Source organism: Myotis lucifugus, unplaced genomic scaffold (genome assembly GCF_000147115.1).
Source record: "Myotis lucifugus unplaced genomic scaffold, Myoluc2.0 scaffold_770, whole genome shotgun sequence".
NCBI lineage: Eukaryota > Metazoa > Chordata > Mammalia > Chiroptera > Vespertilionidae > Myotis > Myotis lucifugus.
The window spans coordinates 177,073-196,200 of record NW_005871818.1 but is presented as its reverse complement, the minus strand read 5'-3'; the positions used below and the strand labels follow the sequence as shown (position 1 = coordinate 196,200).

Genomic DNA, 19,128 nt, shown 5'->3' with positions numbered 1-19,128 from the left:
CCTCCTAATTGTGTGAATTTTTCCATCACCAGGTGTGGGAAATATTCTGCTATTATTTGTTCAAACATGTTCTCTGTCTCTTGCTCACTTTCTTTCCCTTCTGGTACACTTATTATGCGAATATTTTTCAATTTCATGTTGTCCCACAGCTCACCTGTCTTCTTGTTTTTTAATTGTTTTTTTCTTTTTGTTCTCTGTGTGATTTTTTTCTGTCCTGTCTTCTAATTCACTAACCTAATCCTCAGCTTCCCCTAATCTGCTGTGTATTCCTTCCAATGTGTTCTTTATTAGTACTAGGTCATTCTTTATTTCCAACTATTCTTTTTCCATAGTTACTATATCTTTTCTCATGCTGTTGAGCATCTTTACCATCATTATTCTGAATTCTATATCAGATAAATTTCTTGTCTCCATTTCATTTATCTCTTCTTCTGGAAAATTCTCTTGTTCTTTTATGTGGTGTTTGTTTTTTGTCTTCTCATTATTGCTACCTGTTTGGGTTTATGACTATGTATTAGGTAGATTTGATATGATTCCCAATCTCTAGTGAAGGACAGTGTCAAATGCTGTTTCTGACTAATTAGATCAGGGAAAGTCTCAAATCCTCCAGAGACCCATCTCTGTCTGAGTCTGACTGGATTCAGTCTTGAGTAGTCCTTAGGCAATCATACACAGGTGTGGTGAGAGGTTAACCAACTGGGCAATTGGAGCAATTGCTTCTTCCTATAGATTATTATTCTCTGTGTCTTTTAAGAAATGTATTTTTGTTGATTTCAGAGAGGAAGAGTTAGAGAGAGAGAGAAACATCAGTGATGAGAGAGAATCATTGATCAGCTGCCTCCTGCATGCCCCCTACTGGGGATTGAGTCCAAAACCCAGGCATGTGCCCTTGACTGAAATCGAACCTGGGACCCTTCAGTCCACAAGCTGACGCTCTATCCACTGCGCCAAACCAGCTAGGGTTAGGGTGTTTGCCTTCTGAGCTAATCCAGAGCCCCCAAATCTAGCTTCTGCTCACAGAGCTCCAGTCCACTCTGCTTTACCTCTACGAGAGCCCAACATGAGTGGCTGCACATTAAATTTTGTGCCTTGGCCCTTTAAGAGGGTGCCTGTATTTCCAGCCATTTCTGGCTGGCAGACAGCAACTCTGCTGTTTTTCACAGCCAGATGTTATGTGGGCACCTTTTTTAGTTCTGGTGCTCCCTTCTGGGGGCCCAGCCTGGGGATTAAACCCCAGAGTTCTTAGTTGGAACCCCCCACAGCTGAGATATATCTCCAGAACTTCATGTGCTGTCTCTTAGAACCCGTCCAGTCCTTTCACATCTCCACCCTTCTTACCAGTCTCTCTGAGGTCTCCATTTTCCATGCTTGGTTATCAGGGTTCTTTCCAGCTAGTCTTCAGTTGATTACTCAGGATATGGGTTTTTTTGTATTTTAGTTGCAATTCCAGTTTGGTCCTGGAAGTGGGTCTGTATAGCATCCACTTACTCTGCTACCATTTTTAATCTCTTCTATTCCAACTGTCTTAATATCAGGCAGGTCTTGTTCCCATCATTATATTTCTTCAAAAATTTTTGGGGGTTACTTTCGTCTGGATTTAAACTTTCAAATCTTTATTTGTTATTTTTTAAGAGACATAAGTTGAGAGAAGTTAAAAACTTGTCCAGGGTCTTTTTGTAGAGTGAGCACAAACCTTTCTGACACCTAACCCATGGTCCTTTATGTTAAGTAACTCTTGAAATTCCTTGTCACATCCCACCCTCTTGTCAGACTGTACCTGGTTGCAGACTGGCTTATACTTGAGTCTTGGTTTGTTCAGTATTAGTTCCAGCTGTCTCCGGTTAAAATGGGATACACCAAGGGATTTCACCAAGCCAGCATCTTTGCAAGCTTCCAAAGCCTGTGTAGAGTAAATGCCATTGAATTTAGAAAGAAGCCTCAAAACAAGCAAGAATGAATGTTTAGAAGGTTAGTATAAATTCTTTAAAAAGGAAAGTCCCTGGGTATGTTAATAGTCATTCTGTGAAGAAAAAAATGTGGGGTGGACACAAGTAGGAATTGTTTGCGGTATATTGTATACCATATCTTTCTCCGGTAATATATATATAATAATCTTATTTCTTTTTTGTTTGTTTGTTTATAATGATCTTATTTCTTTAAATTTGTTGAGGCTTTCTTTATGGTATGGTACCTAATCAATTTTAATAAGTGTCTTAGATGTGTAGAAAATGTATATTCTGCTGTTTTTTGATGCAAATCTCTCTTCTCTATCTCTGTCTCCCACTCTCTCTCATACATATATGAGCTTTTCATGGCTTCTCAATAATTTATAGGAATATGACAGTAATCTCCCACTATAATATTGAAGTTATCAATGTTTTCATGCATTCTCTTTAAAAATTAAAAAAATAATTTTATTGATTTCAGAGGGAGGAAGAGGGAGAAAGAAACACCAAAGATGAGAGAGAATCATTGATCATCTGCCTCCTGAAACCCTTATTCCCCCCACTGGAGTTCTAACTGGCAATCTGGGTATGGGCCCTGAGTGGAATCAAACCTTGACCTCTTGGTTCATGCTCAACCACAAAGCTTCGCCCGTTGGGCTCTACTTTAAAATGTTTTCATATAATTTTTGTTTTATATATTTGCAGATATTTTATTGGGTACCTATTTGAGCCAGTATGTTTCAGTAGTTGAGTATTGATCTATGAACCAGGAGATGACAGTTTGATTCCTAGTCAGTGCACGTTCCCAGATTGTGGCCTGGTCCCCTTTGGTGGCATGCAGGAGGGAGCTCATGGATGATTCTGTCTCATCATTGATGTTTCTATCTCTTCCTCTCCTTTCCTCTCTCTGAAATCATGAAAAAATAAATAAAAATAAACATGTCCTCAGGTGAGGATTAAAGAATAAAATAAAAAACTATGTTGTCTGATCATATATAATAAAAGGCTAATATGCAAATTGTCCCTTCTGGAGTTTGACCGACCAGGAGTTGGATCCCTCGATATGTGTGCTGACCACAAGAGGGCAGCGTGGAAAGAAGGAAGGCTCAGCCGGCAGCCAGAAGGCTCTGATTGGCTTTGATCGATGGCCAGGCATAGGGACCCTACCTGTGCATGAAGTTCGTGCACTGGGCCTCTAGTATTAATATAACTATACAACTTTTTCTAAGTATTAGACTGATAAGATTCCCCCCCCCTTGTCCTTTAAATTTTAATATAAAATTAGGCCTAGCCTAATTTTTCACATGTCTTTATGTTTTGATGTGCCTAATTCTAATCTGTCAAACTTTGTGCCTTTTAGTAGGCGAATTTAGTTCATATTTATTGTAACTATAAATATATTTGGATTGTTTCTACCATCTTAATTTCCTACTTCAGTTTTTCCCACTTTTATGTTTCTTTTTAATACTTCCTTTTAAAAAGTTTATACTATATCTTTCCTTTAATAAAGATAAGAACTTATATGCTCACACATTCCTTGATTTACCTTCACTCCAACATCTATGATATTAAGAGTCTATGCAGAATTTCATTTCCTATTATTATAGGTATATTTTTCTCTCTTTATTTAATATTAAATAATTTTATAGATAATAAAAACTATATCATATTTGATTTGATTACTTTCAGTTTATACACTTCTTGAAGCATCTTTTAAAGTTTTGCTCCTCTTATTTAGTAATAGTTTTCAGTGTTGGTCTTTATGTGGCAAAACTTCTGAGCAATGTATGGATCAGAAAATATTTTCATCATGCATCATTTTTGTCTTACAGTTTGGATATAAAGTTCAAGTTCAATGTTCTTTATTCTTTAATACTTTGAAAATACTATTCTATTATCTCTTTTGCTGCTGATAATATAACAGAACTGATCAAAACAAAACTGATACCAATCCTATATAATAAAGAGGTAATATGTTCCCCTAACCGGTTTGGCTCAGTGGATAGAATGTCGGCCTGTGTACTAAAGGGTCCCAGGTTCGATTCCAGTCAGGGGCATGTACCTTGGTTGCAGTCACATCCCCAGTAGGGGGTGTGCATGAGGCAGCTGATCAGTGTTTCTCATCGATGTTACTAACTCTCTATCCCTCTCCCTTCCTCTCTGAAAAAAATCAATAAAATATGTTTTTTAAAAAAAGAGGTAATATGCAAATTAACCCTTATGCCTTCACAAGATGGCTGCCTATGACCAGGCTGGCAGGGATTTAATGAGGGACAACCAAACGACTGAACAAGCAGGCTGCATGGGGTGACCAGGCCTGCAGGGGAGGCAGTTGGGGGTGACCAGCCCAGCAGGAGGATTAGTGTGGGGTGACCAAATGACTGAATAGCAGGCTGTGTGGGGCGACCAGGCCAGCAGGGGGAGCAGTTGGTGGCAACCAAGCTGGTGGGGGGGTGGGCAGTTAGGGGCGATCAGGGTGGCCTGCATAGGCAGTGAGGGTGATCAGGCCAGCAAGGGGGGGGGGCAGTTACGGGTGACCAGGAAGGCAGGCATGTGAGTGATGAGGAGCCAGCTGTCCAGGATTGTTAGACAGATGTCTACCTGCCAGTTTAAGCCCAATCCCCTAAACTGGCAGTTGGACTTTAGCCAAGGGGACCCAGATTGGAGAGGGTGCAGGCTGGGCTGAAGTACACCCCCCACCCCATGCATGAATTTTGTGCACCAGGCGTCTAGTCTCATTATATACTAGTATGAATGACTCTTTTATTGCCTTTCCCTTTTCAGTTTTGTTAGTTTATGCTTCATGTATTTTTGGAGTTTTGTTATTAGGTGCATAGATGTTTAGGATTTATTACCTTTTTATTATAAAACAAAGTTCTTTATCCCTGGGAATAAAGAGGCTCTGGAATCTTTGTTGATATTAAAATAGCTACTCCAGCTTTCTTTTTATTACTGTTAGCATAGTATATTTTTTCCTGTCCTATAATTTTTTAAACCTTTGACTTTAAACATGTTTGTATAAACGTTTTTATTTAAAATGGGTTTCTTGTATATAACATATAGTGGGGTTTTGCTTTTTGTCCATTCTGACCTCTGCCTTTTAACTGCATTGTTTTAAATATGTATATGTACTGTGATTATTGATATCACTGAGTTTAAATCTTTCATCTTGGTATTTGTTTTTTTATTTCCTCATCTATTCCTATACCTTCTGTTTTTCTTTTCCTGCCTTCTCTTGGATTATCTTTTATTATTCCATTTTGTTCCCTTTACTGACTTGTTTGCTATACTCTGGAAGCATTAACATTTTCTTTATATTTGATATTCTTAAATTTCTCTATATTGTGTCTAGGTGTGGGTTTCCTTCTCTTCACTCTTTGGTAACCTATGCTCATTCAATATCTCTGTTTTTTTTTCGTTTAAATATTACCTCTTTACCTTTTTCTTTCTTTCTTGTTTTTCTATTATGTGAGTACTGAAAATCTAAGTACTGTACATCTCTTAGGTTTTCTTTCATATTTAATTGTTTTGTTGTCTTTTCCCACTTCATATTGGGAGATTTCCTCATTCTGATCTTTCAGTTTGATCCCTTTTTCTTTATATCCATTTCATATTTTCCCATCTATTGCATTGTGTTTTATTTTTCCTAATTATTACTTAATTCTTGTTTTTAAAAAATGTTTTCTTATTTCTCATTGCTAATATCTTTTCTTATCTCTTTAATATATTAATTGGCTAATTTAAACATCCTTGGTTCTCTGTTCTGTTTATGTTGGGATCTGTAATTGAGATATGTTGTTTCCTTTTGAAATAAATACCTTATTATTTTGAGCAATGAGCTTATTTTCTCCTGGGGATACTGGCTAACCTGTCAGGCAGACCCTTAGAAGGAAACACCAGACTCCAAATTACTCAGCTCCGATGACATCAGGAGTGAGTATATTGTCTCTTGGGTAGAGAGCCCCAAGCACCAGAAAACTAGTAGCTGCCTCTTCACCCCTCAAAACAACTCCACCCTTCAGGTCTTCAACTGTTACCTAGAGGGGGACACCCATTAGAAAGCAATGCTGTACTCATTAGAGTATATTCCATGACTCCAGAATTTGGAATGGGAGGGTAAAGGCTGGATCTCTTCCTAAATCAAATAGGAATAATCAGATCACAATTCAAAAATATAGTCTTTTAAAATGAAAGAATACAAGGCCCTCTTGAACTTACCTCCCAAGTAGCACACAGATTTGTCTGGGGAACTATCCAATTGCCATTCTCATCTTTAGGAAAAATTTCATCTCCAGGCTGAGAAAGTAAAACAAAAACAAATGTAATTCATTTTATTTATATCTGGGAATTGAAATGATGGAATTTGAATTGTCTTTAGGCCAATATACCCTAGCTCTGGGAAAGCAATTCAAGTTTAATTTTTTATATCCTATATAATAAAAGCCTAACATGCAAATTGTCCCCTTGACCGGGAGTTTGACCACTCGTTATGATGTGCCCTGACAACCAGGGGGTGGCACAGAAATGGTGGGTGTCGGTGACACAGTGGTAGCAGCTGGCGGCAGTGGAGATGCCACCAGCCCTAATGGGACCTGACGAGAGTGGGACCTAAGTGGGATGGTGGAGCAGGTGAGAGGGTGGTGCCAGCAGCAGTGGCAGGGGGCGGGGCTGCGGCCTGACTCCCAGGCACTGAGGAGCTGGGTGAGGGGAGGGGGGTGGCTATGACTGATTGCTCCTCAGACAGTGACCAGTAGTGGTGGCAGGGGGTGGGGCCACTGCCCGGCTCCCAGGCGCTGAGGGAGCAGGGCAGGTGGCCCGACCCCAATCAATTGCCCTGCAGGCAGGATGGTAGAGCAGGTGATGGGGCAGCACCAGGACAAGGCGGGATGCCAGGTGGGGCTGTGGGAGCTGCAAGGATGGGGTTGTGAGCTGGGGCTGTGAGGCAGGGGGCACGAGCTTGGGGCCCGATCCCCACAGGCCACACCGAGGGACCCCACCCGTGCACGAATTTGGGCACCGGGCCTCTAGTGTTTATATAATTATATAATAAATTATATTTACATATATATTTACTACTTTTATGGGACTGTCCAAAAATTCTTTCATTTTTCCAAAATATGTGACACATTAATCTTATTATCCTATACGTACTGGCATTCACTTTCCCTTTATTTATCAACAGATTATTGTTCTTAAGCCATGAATTTTCTCCTAATGACAGAATTTCTCATCAAAAATAGTAGAGGTTGCCGAAACCGGTTTGGCTCAGTGGATAGAGCGTCGGCCTGCGGACTGAAAGGTCCCGGGTTCGATTCCGGTCAAGGGCACGTACGTTGGTTGCGGGCACATCCCCAGTAGGAGATGTGCAGGAGGCAGCTGGTCGATGTTTCTCTCTCATCGATGTTTCTAACTCTCTATCCCTCTCCCTTCCTCTCTGTAAAAAATCAATAAAATATATTTAAAAAAAAAAAAAAAAAACAACAAAAAAATAGTAGAGGTTGAGACTCAGTGTTTGACAGTCTAGCCTTACCAAAGTTGAGGAGAGCACGGCATGTTACTTCTCAGTTCTGGTGGACTTGCTCACTGGTTTTTTTCCTTTCATTTTGGGGACTTCCAGGAGTTCAGCATTTCTTTTTCCTACTTCACACCATAGCTAGTGTCAACTCCCCTTTTTTGGTTTTTGGGTGATCCTTTCCTAACTAAGGCTAGCTGGTGTGGAACATTATCTTTCAGTTTCTCTTTTTTTTGGCTGTATGTAAACATGCGACTCATTTCTTATGGGCTTCAAAATGGAATAGAGAGAAATGAAAGATGATTCCTAGGCTCCTGGGGTGGATGGTGGTAATCATTTCCTGAGTTTGGGTTAGCAATCAAGAGTTTTTTTATGAATATTTTGAGTTTGAATGACCAAACGTTCAAGTGGCTATTCGAGAAGGCTGGTGAACAGAGAAGTATCAGAAAGATGCTTAGAAAGACGCCATAGCTGTAGACAAAAGTTGGTAGCCCTTACATATAAAATAAAAATCAATCCTTCCAACTATATGAAGTCATTTATAGACACAGGGTGGCTCAGTAAGACAAGAATATTGAGAATAGAAGTACTATTCTGGGCATAACAACATTTGGAAGTTGGCAGAGAAGCTGCCAAAGAATCAAGAGAGGGTGGTATTAGAGAAGTCACAAGAAGAAAAAGTATATAGGAGATAATGGTCAACTGTGTTGAAAGATATCCTATATAATAAATTCCTAATAGGCAAATCAATGGAACAGCTGAAGGACTGGTTGCAATGATGTGCACTGACCAGCAAGGGGCAGATGCTCAATGCAGGAGCTTCCCCCTCGTGGTCAGTGCGCTCTCACATGGGAGGAGCTCTGCTCAGCCATAAGCCAGGCTGATGGCTGCCAGTACAGTGGTGGTGGTGGGAGCCTCTCCTGCCTCCTCAGCAGCTCTAAGGATGTCCGAGTGCAGCTTAGGCCTGCTCCTGCTGGCAAGTGGACATCCCCCGAAAGCTGCCAGGCTGCCAGAGGGATGTCTGATTGCCATCTTAGGCCCAATCCCTCGGGGAGCGGGCCTGAGCCAGCAGGTGGTCATCCCGTGAGGGGTCCCAGACTATGAGAGGGCACAGGCCTGGCTGAGGGACCCCCCTCTCCCCCAGAGTGCACAAATTTTTGTGCATCTGGCCTCTAGTTCTATATAATAAAATCCTAATAGGCAAATCAATGGAACAGCAGAAGGACCGGTTGCTATGATGTGCATTGACCAGCAGGGGGCAGATACTCAATGCAGGAGCTGCCTCCTGTGGTCAGTGCACTCCCACAGGGGGAGCGCCACTCAGCCAGAAACCAGTTTCACGGCTGGCAAGTGCAGTGGCGGTGGTGGCCAGCAGACTGTCATCCCTCAAGGGGTCCTGAACTGCGAGAGGACACAGGCCGAGCTGAAGGACCCCCTAAGTGCATGGATTCGTGCATTGGGCCTCTAGTCAAATAATATGAGGATACAGTGTCTATTTTGTATGGTTGGCAGCATTGAAGTCTTTTTAGGATAATAGGAATTTTTATTGAAAATCAAGCCATTGGACAAAATTCATTATATATATTTTTTTCTTCTGCATCTCACCTGACAAAACTTTCCCCTCGTGATAACTTAGCAAACACAATTTTGACTCTTTTTCCTCCTGTCTCGCTTATTCCTCAATACCACATGATCATTCATGTTAATTACCCTTTCTGTCTCTGCTTCCCAAGCTCTTTGTACTTCTCAACACTATGGCCCACATTTCCACTCCAGTCTCTCTCCTTATTTCTTGCCTTTTGCATTTCCCAATTTTATTTCTGCTCAGAATGGTTTTATGCCTCTATCATACACTGTGTTAAATATTTTTTAGTTACCCTTATTTTTATTAAGTCCTTATCATTTCTGAGCCCATGTTAGGTATTTCCATGGTGTTCCTCTTAAGCTTCCATTGTGCCTACCTTACTCATCCCTCATCTGAATCATTCCATGGTCTCTCTCCCTCTACTCCTGCTCCTACTGTAAGACAGTATTAGAAGAATAATTCAACCCTCTAAAAATCCATGCTATTGATTCTCATTCCTGTCCATCGGTAACTTCATTTATCTTTTAAAAATGCCATTCCTCATTTAAAAAGCATAAGGCAGAAGGGGCTGTACAGTGTAGAAGAACAAATATGGGATTGGCATCAGGGGATCCAGGATCTGGTCTCAGTCTGATGGATTTTAAACCTGAGTTAGCTATTTCATTGCCTGGGGCCTCAACCTTTTCTTTTGTGAACTGAGATATTCTGTATATTGGAATATATATTTCCACCTGAAGATTTTATAACATTTTATTAGCTATGAAATGTCAGGCACTGTGTCTGTAATTTCACATATATAATACTAATGACTTCTCACAATACTTGGCAAATGAGTTGGTATCGTCTCCAATTTACCAATCATGAAATTGAAGGAAAGTTCAGGAATATCAAAGACAATATGCTAATACCCAATAAAGCTGAAAGTCAGTCCCTCTTCTGTGTGACTCCAAAGTTCATACTCTTTCCACTGGACCATGTTTAGGTGATGTGTGAAAGGATCAGGTAATAACTTGACCAAGTCATCTGGCTCACATGTGACAGAGCTGGGATGCAAACAAGGTGCCATGATTCTGTAGCCCATGCTTCATACCACCGTGCTTGCTATGTGAGCTCTGATTAATGAGTGCAGTGGAAATCGGTTATTTTGCTTTCTACTATCCTTAGCCTTCTTTTATAGAGGAGCTCATTGCACATTGTGTGGGCTGACCCAGCTCCAATTCTTGGCCACAGATGTCAGATACCAATGCCCTTACACAAAGATTAGTCAGCAAAAGTTATGTGAACCAAGCAAGGCTGATCTGTGTTTCTTTATGAGGTTTAATGTGTAGTCTCTCTTCCTCTGAATTCTTTTTTTCAAAAAAGTATTTTATTGCTTTTTTTACAGAGAGGAAAGGGAGGGGAGATAGAGAGTTAGAAGCATTGATGAGAGAGAAACATCGATCAGCTGCTTCTTGCACACCTCCTACTGGGGATGTGCCCGCAACCAAGGTACATGCCCTTGACTAGAATCGAACCTGGGACCCTTCAGTATGCAGATCAGCAATCTATCCACTGAACCACGCCAGCCGGGCTCTTCCTCTGAATTCTTAAGTTGTTTTGATAAGGAAGGATTGGCATATCAATGGGCATTTGCCCTCATATAGAAAGAGATTTTTGAGAAAGGGCCAGAGTGTAGATACATAGTTTGAACTTCTGCATCCAGTCCTTTGGAATTAGATATGCCTTGGAATTCTCAGTTCCCTTTTTTGCTAATGCCAATTTGAGTTGGGTTTCTGCCATTTATAACAAGAGTTCTGACTAAAACAAAGGTGTTGGGTATGGCAAGTAATGAACAAAGAGTGTGGAATTGGCCAGGTCAGTATGGGATTGTGGATAGTGAGGATTCTCCAGCTGAGAATTGGATATTCTTGCTATGCAATAGCATGGCATCTTGTTAAATTGTTGCCTTGTTGTGTCTTGAGACTCTGACAATGGGCATACTAAGATTGGAGCTTTAGGAGACTTAGTAGGAAAACATTGGGTGTTAGAGTTTGTTGGCCATTTTTGCAGTCTTCAGTCAGGTCCTGAAGAAATATAAATGTGTTTATTGCTACTTGGCTTGTAAGATGAGTGGTAAGATCATATTTTGCTAAAACAGGTACTTTCTGCTTCTAGATGCCTCCCCAAATGGCAGAAGTTCAGCTCTGAGCCTTCTAGAGTTAGAAAAGTCTGTGTCAGCCAGGACAGGAAGGTAAGAATCCTAGATGGAAATAAAATTGGACTTTGGGAGAATCCTTGTCCATTTCTCTCTGAAGACAAGATCTCAGGCCAGTGATGCCACACCCAACAAAGGAGCGCCATCCAATGAGATGGAGACTGGGTGCAAAGAATGCATGACCTGTGCCTCCCTGTTTTGTATTATTTCAAGTCAGAAGGGGCATTAAGCTAAGGACTGATCAGATGTGGAGGATAGGATATTTCTTTACTAAGATTCAGAAACCACAGGCTAAAGATTCGATACAGGAAGATTTCTAGTTTTAATTACTCTTTAACGGAGCTGACTGAATGTGAATTTACTGAAAGCCAAGCAAATTTTTAAGGGATATGGACTGTCCACGAAATCCCAAACTGGCCATTGAAAGTCTTTGCTTAACCAAGGCCATTGTGAAGCTTGCAAATTCATATCAAAGATGCTAAAGGGGAATCTTTCCCAAAGTCCCTTTTGGATGTTACCATAGAGAAGAGTCATCAAGGAAAGAGCTTCCAGAGAACAGAACAGGGGCAGCCAGGTTGCTTGTGTGAAGGAAATCTGGGCACCTCAATGACCAGTTTCATTTTCAGTCTCTCCTTTCTCGGAGACATTTGAAAGCAGTAGGGATGTGTTGTTGGTGGTTAAATTAACACAGAGTTCATAGATTGAGAAAGTTTAAGGAAGAAGTGCATTTGAACCAGAGGAATAGCTATCACCCTGATCTTGTTGCTGACCCCCCAAAAACCTGACCATTCTTTGGGTTATTTCCCTTTTTGGGGGTGGAAGGTGAGTAAGTTTTCAGTTGTATATATTATTTTGCGTTTTGTCGTGCAGAGATATTTTCAAGTCTATATGAGTGGGAAGAAGGGTGTGTCTGGATGCTGTACAGTTAAAATATGGAGCACTGTTTGGTGACTATGTGATGGATTGATGGAGAGAATTTAAACTACAGTTGTAAAGACATGTTGTAATAAAAAGTGCATTGGATTAGGAATCAAGAACCATGGTATCCAAGCCTGAGTCTGTTACACATAATCTTTCTGGGCATTTGTTGGGTTAGGTCAGTGCTGTCTGACCTACAGTAACAAAATGATAACATTCTGTGGTGCTAAGTAATGAACTAGCTTTGTGCACCTGGCTGCTGGCTCGTGGCTGCCAAAGAGCAGAGGCCAAACCTTTAGGTGTCTGAACTCACCATAAGAGCCATGGGCGTTTCCATGATGTAAAGATCAACATAATCTAGCTGGAGGGCCTGGAGTGTCTTCTGCAGGGCTTGGAGGACTCTCTGTGGGTCAAAATCTGTACCCCACAGCTGAAAGAATAAAAAGGGGATAATTAGTGACATCCACTCTCTTTAAAAGTAAAGGGTGCAGCTCTTTATTCTTTACAATGCATTCATTCATTTTACTGCATAAAAATGTTTATGCTGAAGTTTCATCTGAGTATAGGATAAGCTGATATAACTCTTGACACCCATAGTATAACTTTATCAGACTATAATATCAGAACTGCCTTAGCTGGTTTGGCTCAGTGGATAAAGTATCAGCCTGAGGACTGAAAGATCCTGGGTTCGATTCCAGTCAAGGGCACATTATTCCAGCCCGGGTTGCAGGCTCGATCTCCAGTGGGGGGCGTGCAGGATGCAGCTGATCAATGATTCTCTCTCATTATTGATCTTTTATCTCTCCCTCTTCCATCCTCTCTGAAATTAATAAAAAAATATTTTAAAAATGAATATAATACCAGAATATGTATCCATTTATTCATTGCAGCATTATTTACAGTAGCCCAGATATGGGAGTAACCCAAGTGCCCATCAGTAGGTCAGTGGATAAGGAAGTAGTGCATCTATGCAATGGAATATGACTGAGCCATTAAGAAGAATGAAATATTGCCGTCTGCAACAGCATGGGTGGACCTACAGGAAACTGTGCTGAGTGACATAAGACAAAATGAGAAAGGCAAATGTCATATGATTTCACTTATACCTGTAACCTAGAAAACAAAATAAATCAACAGGCAGCAACAGATAAAGACTCACAGATGCAGAGACCATTTGGATGGTTGCCAGATGGGAGGAGAGTTGGGGGGATATGTGAAAAACATGATGGGATTAAGAAGTACAAATTGGATTTGTAGTAACAGGATAGTCATGGGGATGTAATGCATAGCATAGGGAATCTATACGAATAAAAGCCTATGTGGTTGTCACACCCTCACGCTGTCACACTGTAACATCCATCACCAGGAGACTGGGTGTGCAGCAGATGCGCGTGGGTGGGTGGGGACTTGACACTGTGTGCATGGCACTGAGGCAGGTCCCGTGGCTCTATGCGGCGATGCCAAGGGCGGGACCCCTGGCTCTGGCCTACCTCTTTGGGGAAATCCATTGAGGAGCTTTGGATGGGTGGGTGGGGCCTACCTCTTTGGGGAGATTGATTGAGGGATAATGCACTGTGTGAGGGCACAGGCCAGGCTGGGGACCACCCCCCCCCTCGAGTGCATGAATTTCATGCACCGGGCCTCTAGTATAGTCAATAGTATTGTAATAACTATGTATGGTCTCAGATGGGTACTAGATTTATCAGGGTGAGCACTTTGTAAGTTATATAAATGTCTAATCACTGGGTTGTACACCAGAAGCTAATATAATATTGTACATTAGCTGTAATTGAAAGATAAAAAATTATTTTTAAAATAAGAATAATGGACCTAAAGATTCAGAGACTTTAAGATTCACCTGAACCACAGAGGACCCAATTTGGAGACAAGCCTTCCTCTGTGCAGTGCTAATTTCCTAATTGACTCTCAGTACTTAAACTTTTCCTCACTGTGTAACTAGGGAGCATGTACCTGAATAGTTGTGCTGACCTGGCCCCTTTATTTTCATGTCACTCTGATAAAGGATATGCTTCATTTGAGCAAGAAATATGATTGTGTGGACATCTTCACTGGATGCTTCACAATGTCACGGGCAATGCAGAAGCTGGTGAAGTTTTAAATTATTGCAAAGATTTAGATTTACTGGTCTTTTGTTCTCATTTGGTTGTACTCAGACTCCAGGGAAATTTTGTCAGTTCCTACTAAGAAGTTACAGGATGTCTATTTTAAACAATAATGTCACCAACACAGCAGGGTATGAGACCCCAGACTTATCCCACAACAAGGCCAGCAATTAGACAGCTAACCGTGAGTGAAAATGGGGAGATGTTGGTCAAAGGGTATAAACTTCTAGTTATGAGATGAGTAAGTTCTGGGGAGCTAATGTACAGCATGCTATTTCAGGTTAATAACACTCTATTGTATACTTTAAAGTTGCTAAGAAAATAGGTCTTAAATGTTTTCTCACCATAAGAAAAGGAATGGTAAGATGTGAAGAGATGCAGGTGTTAGCTAACATTATGGTGCTAATCATTTTGCAATCTATATGTGTTTCAAATGAACATGCTGCACACAAATTCACATAATGTTATATGTCAATTATATCTCAACTAGAGGCCCAGTGTACAAAATTCGTACACGGGTAAGATCCTTAGGTCTGGCCAATGATAAGGGCCGATCAGGGCCATCCGTCTGCCAGCCAGGGCCTCCCTTCCCTGGCTGCCAGCTGCCTGCCAAGGCCTCCCTTCCCCAGCTGCCGGCTGCTTTTTGGGTCCTTCCTTCATTCTGCATGACTCCCTGGTGTTCAGTGCATGTCACAGTGAGCGATCGAACTCCCAGTCTCCCAGTTGAACTCCCGAGGGGACAATTTCCACATTTGGTTTTTATATATATACTAGAGGCCTGAGGCACGAAATTCGTGCGGGTGGGGGGCCCCCAGCTTGGCCTGCACCTTCTTGCACTCTGGGACCTCTAGCTTCTAACCGCCTGCCTGCTCGCACCTTACCTCCTGCCTGAACATTCCTTACTGCTTGGTCTTAGCGCTGCTGTGGAGGCGGGAGAGGATCCTGCCACCACCACTGTGCTCTCCAGCCGTGAGCCCGGCTTCTGGCTGAGCAGCACTCCCAATGTGGGAGTGCACTGATCACCAGGGTGCAGGTCCTGCCTTGAGTGTCTGCCGCCTGGTGGTCACTGCGCGTCATAGCAACTGGTCGTTTTGGTCGGTTCACCATAACGGTCACTGGGCTTTTATTATATAGATATCTAATCTAATAAAAGAGAAACATGCAAATTGACCGCACCTCCGCTTTGCCCCAAGCACGCCCACCAGCCAATCAGAGTGACTATATGGAAATTAACCCAACCAAGATGGTGGCCAGCAGCCAAGGTGCAGGAGCAAGCGGGAGGCTTGGTTGTCACGGTGATGGAGGAAGCCAAGCTTCCCGCCTGCCCTGACCAGCTGTGATGTCCGCTCAAGGCAACAAAGTTTCAATTATAGAAGATAAATAAATGCCAGATACCTGCTTCCAGCCAGCCTCCACTGGGAGCTTGTTTGACTGGGGGCTGTGGTCAGCCTGCAAACAGCCATCAGCCACTCACCCAGGCTGGCCAGGCACCCCAGCAGGATCCCCCACCCTGAAGGGGCTGTGGCCAGCCTGAAAACAGCCATCAACCACTCACACAGACTGTCCAGGCACCCCAGCAGGACCCCTCTCCCTGAAACGGGTGTGGCCAGCCTGAAAACGGCCCTCAGCCTCTCACCCAGGCTGGCCAGGCACCCTAGCGGGACATCCACCCTGATCCGGTACACCCTTCTGAGTAAACCAGCAGGCCACCACCCATGCACCAGGCCTCTATGCTATATAATAAAAGGGTAATATGCAAATTGACCCTAAAAGCAAAACGAATGGCAATGACTGGTCACTATGACACACTGACCACCAGGGGGCAGATGCTTGGTGCAAGAGCTGCTCCCTGGTGGTCTGTGTGCTCCCACAGGGGGAGCTCTGCTCAGCCATAAGCCAGGCTGATGGCTGCCAGTACAGCGGTAGTGGTGGGAGCCTCTCCCGCTTCTCAGCAGTGCTAAGGATGTCTGACTGCAGCTTAGGCCTGCTCCTCGCTGGCAAGTTGACATCCCCCCAGGGCTCCCGGGCTGCCAGAGCAATATCTGACTGCCAGCTTAGGCCCAATCCCCGGGGAGCAGGCCTAAGCCAGCAGGTTGTCATCCCCTGAAGGGTCCCAGACTGCAAGAGGGCACAGGCCGGGCTGAGCAACCTTCCCTGAGTGCACAAATTTTTCTGCAGTGGGCCTCTAGTGTGTGTATGTGTGTGTGTGTGTGTGTGTGTGTATATATATATATATATATAAAATATATATATATATATATAATATATATATCTGGAAAAAAGTTAATAAGATAAACTTAGATAGCTTAACAAAAAAAGAAAAATAAATTACTCATTCTTGAAAGAGTTAGGTAATGAAAGAATAAGGCTTGGATTATCAAGTAGGAGCATGTGTACTTTTAAAGTCTGTACACATAAGTTGCTGAGGGGTAGTAAGCATCTAGGATAAATTAGTACATCTTGAAGCATCAAATTTGCTGAAAGATTTCAGTGGGAAAAAAAGTTCTACCCTTTTTGTCACAAGTAAGGGCAAGCAAAATTAGTAAAATGTGATCTTGATCTTTTATTTATTACTAGCTGTACCCGGCCACGCGTTGCTGTGGCTCAGTCTGGTTAAATGGAAAGAAAGAAAAGAGAAAGCACACGTTCCTAATATGTTTAATTTCACAATGCTTGTGGGCATACAATATTTTTTGTTGTTCCATTGTCTGTGCAGATATAGAGATTGCGTAAAATATTTAGTATAGCGTGTGTTGCTTTTATGTCCAACAGATGGCGCTGTTTTTCAAAAAAGCATGTTTTTACCTGTCACAGGTATGACATCTATATAATAGGTATATAAAAACACGCGAGTATTCGAATGCAACATACTTTCAAAATTTCAAAGCAATCGGTGAAGAACTTTCAGAGATTTAAGATTTTGAAAAACGAACATTTACATTTTTATTTATATAGATGTCAGGCAATCATTTTATTTTTTTAGCCTTGAAAGCAAGACAAGAGAAAACTTCAGGTGGAGAGCATAGTGGGAAAATGTTTTTTGTTGTTACTGTGGGCCCCTTTGGTGGTATTGCTGCCACCCAATGTCAGTGAAAATTCTGGGTTTTTTTATATTTTAATTTAAAAAAAACCCATATAGTACTAGCTTTATAATAGGTACTGTTTAAGTATTTTGCAAATGTTAATTCATGCTAACTTTATGAAATAATTGATTTAATTCAGTGTGATTTTTCCAACATGATAGATATTGCAACAGGTTTAAATGTTTACCAGAAGGAAATTTTGGGGTTCATTTTTCTTGGTGGTTATTAAAAACCTCATTCTTGCAAGAAACAAACAAGGATAAATCATGCAGATAATGTAAAAGTTTAAAAAATTTTAAGATAAGTCAGTTTTCAAAAGTCTTTCTGGCTTTGGACAGGTTGCTTTGGCGTAGGTCCTCACAATATGAATTCAAGTTTACTCCTCTGTGGAACCATTTGGAGAGCACTGTTTAAAGTTTAAGGTTTTACTCTGATGTGAGACTGTAATAGTAAAATCTTTAGGCATCAGAATTGTAAAGCTATAATAAAGTGAAAAGCTTCAGGTTGATATTTTGGGACAGTGGCTCCATGCGGCCCCTTGGAATCATAGCCCATATGTGGCTGGTGATTTGGGGAACTGAAAATCCCTGGGGAAATTGGAAAGAGACTGAGTAGGGAGCTGGAAGGAGGGGAGGTCTGGGGAGAGGGTGAAATCAGAAACAGTATCTCTTTTTCTTTAGGTTCCTCAGGAGAATTGTATTATAAGTTCTTTAAAGTTCTACAGCTTTATTCCTGCAAAACTGCCTGTAAATATACATTCTTTATTCCCATTGGTTTTCATTTTAATCGTGATGTTTTATTTTTCTGATTGCTCTTCAATTGATATGGGATTTTTTTATTTTTAGAGTGATGAAAATATTCTGAAATTAGGTAGTGGCTATGGTCATGTAACTTTTGTGAATATACAAATAATTACTTATTCAAAATGGGGAACTTTTGGTACGTGAATTATAGCTCAATAAAGAATTTGTGCTCTATGATAAAATACGTAAATATAAGTCCTCTATCCTATATAATAAAAGGCTTATATGCAAATCAACCGAACAGGGGAACGATGGCTTGCTATGACGCACATTGACCACCGAGGGCAGACACTCAATTCAGGAGCTGCCCCCTGGTGGTCAGTGCACTCCCAAAGGGGGAGGGCCTCTCAGCCAGAAGCTGCACTCAGGGCTGTCGAAGGCAGCGGTGGTGGTGGGAGCCTCTCCCACCTCTGCGGCAGCGCTAAGGATGTCTGACTGACGCCTAGGGCCCACCCCCCTTGGCTTTCAGTTGGACATCCCCCAAGAGCTCCTGGACCATGAGAGGGTGCAGGCCGGGCTGAAGGACCGCCCCCCACAGGTGCTTGAACTTCGTGCACAGGGCCTATAGTATATATATAAAAGCCTAAGCGACTGTCCAACTGTTCGACTGTCCGACCGGTAGCTATGACATGCAATGACCACCAGGGGAAGACGCTCCAACTGGTAGCTATGATGCGCACTGACCACCAGGAGGCAGGCGCTCAACACAGGAACTGCCAAGCAACAGCAACTTTGCAGTGTCCTCCCATACTCCGGGACCTCGGGGGATGTCGGACTGTCAGTTTCGGCCCGATCCCTGCAGGCCAGGCTGAGGGACCCCATCTACTGAAGAAACCCCGCTCACTCACCAGATGCCCTCTGAGCTCGGCGCTTCCCCAGTTGGGGGAGGGACCATAGGAGTTTGGCTCCAGGGCGTGTCTAGGCCTGTCTAGCCCAGTCCCACCCCACCGGCCATCTTCTAATT

At 42.2% G+C, this 19,128-nt stretch overlaps 1 protein-coding gene across 1 annotated transcript in view; it reads right to left on the bottom strand.

The window, feature by feature from the left end:
• Window positions 1-19,128, bottom strand: part of LOC102441086 (3-oxo-5-beta-steroid 4-dehydrogenase-like) — a 37,281-nt gene that overhangs the window by 6,961 nt on the left and 11,192 nt on the right. Inside the window, exons 3-5 of the mRNA XM_023746952.1 lie at window positions 12,469-12,585; window positions 6,165-6,242; window positions 1,778-1,900 (exon numbers count right to left, since the gene is read on the bottom strand). Of these exons, the coding sequence (XP_023602720.1) occupies window positions 1,778-1,900; window positions 6,165-6,242; window positions 12,469-12,585 (318 nt within the window). The remainder of the gene's footprint in view (window positions 1-1,777; window positions 1,901-6,164; window positions 6,243-12,468; window positions 12,586-19,128) is intronic.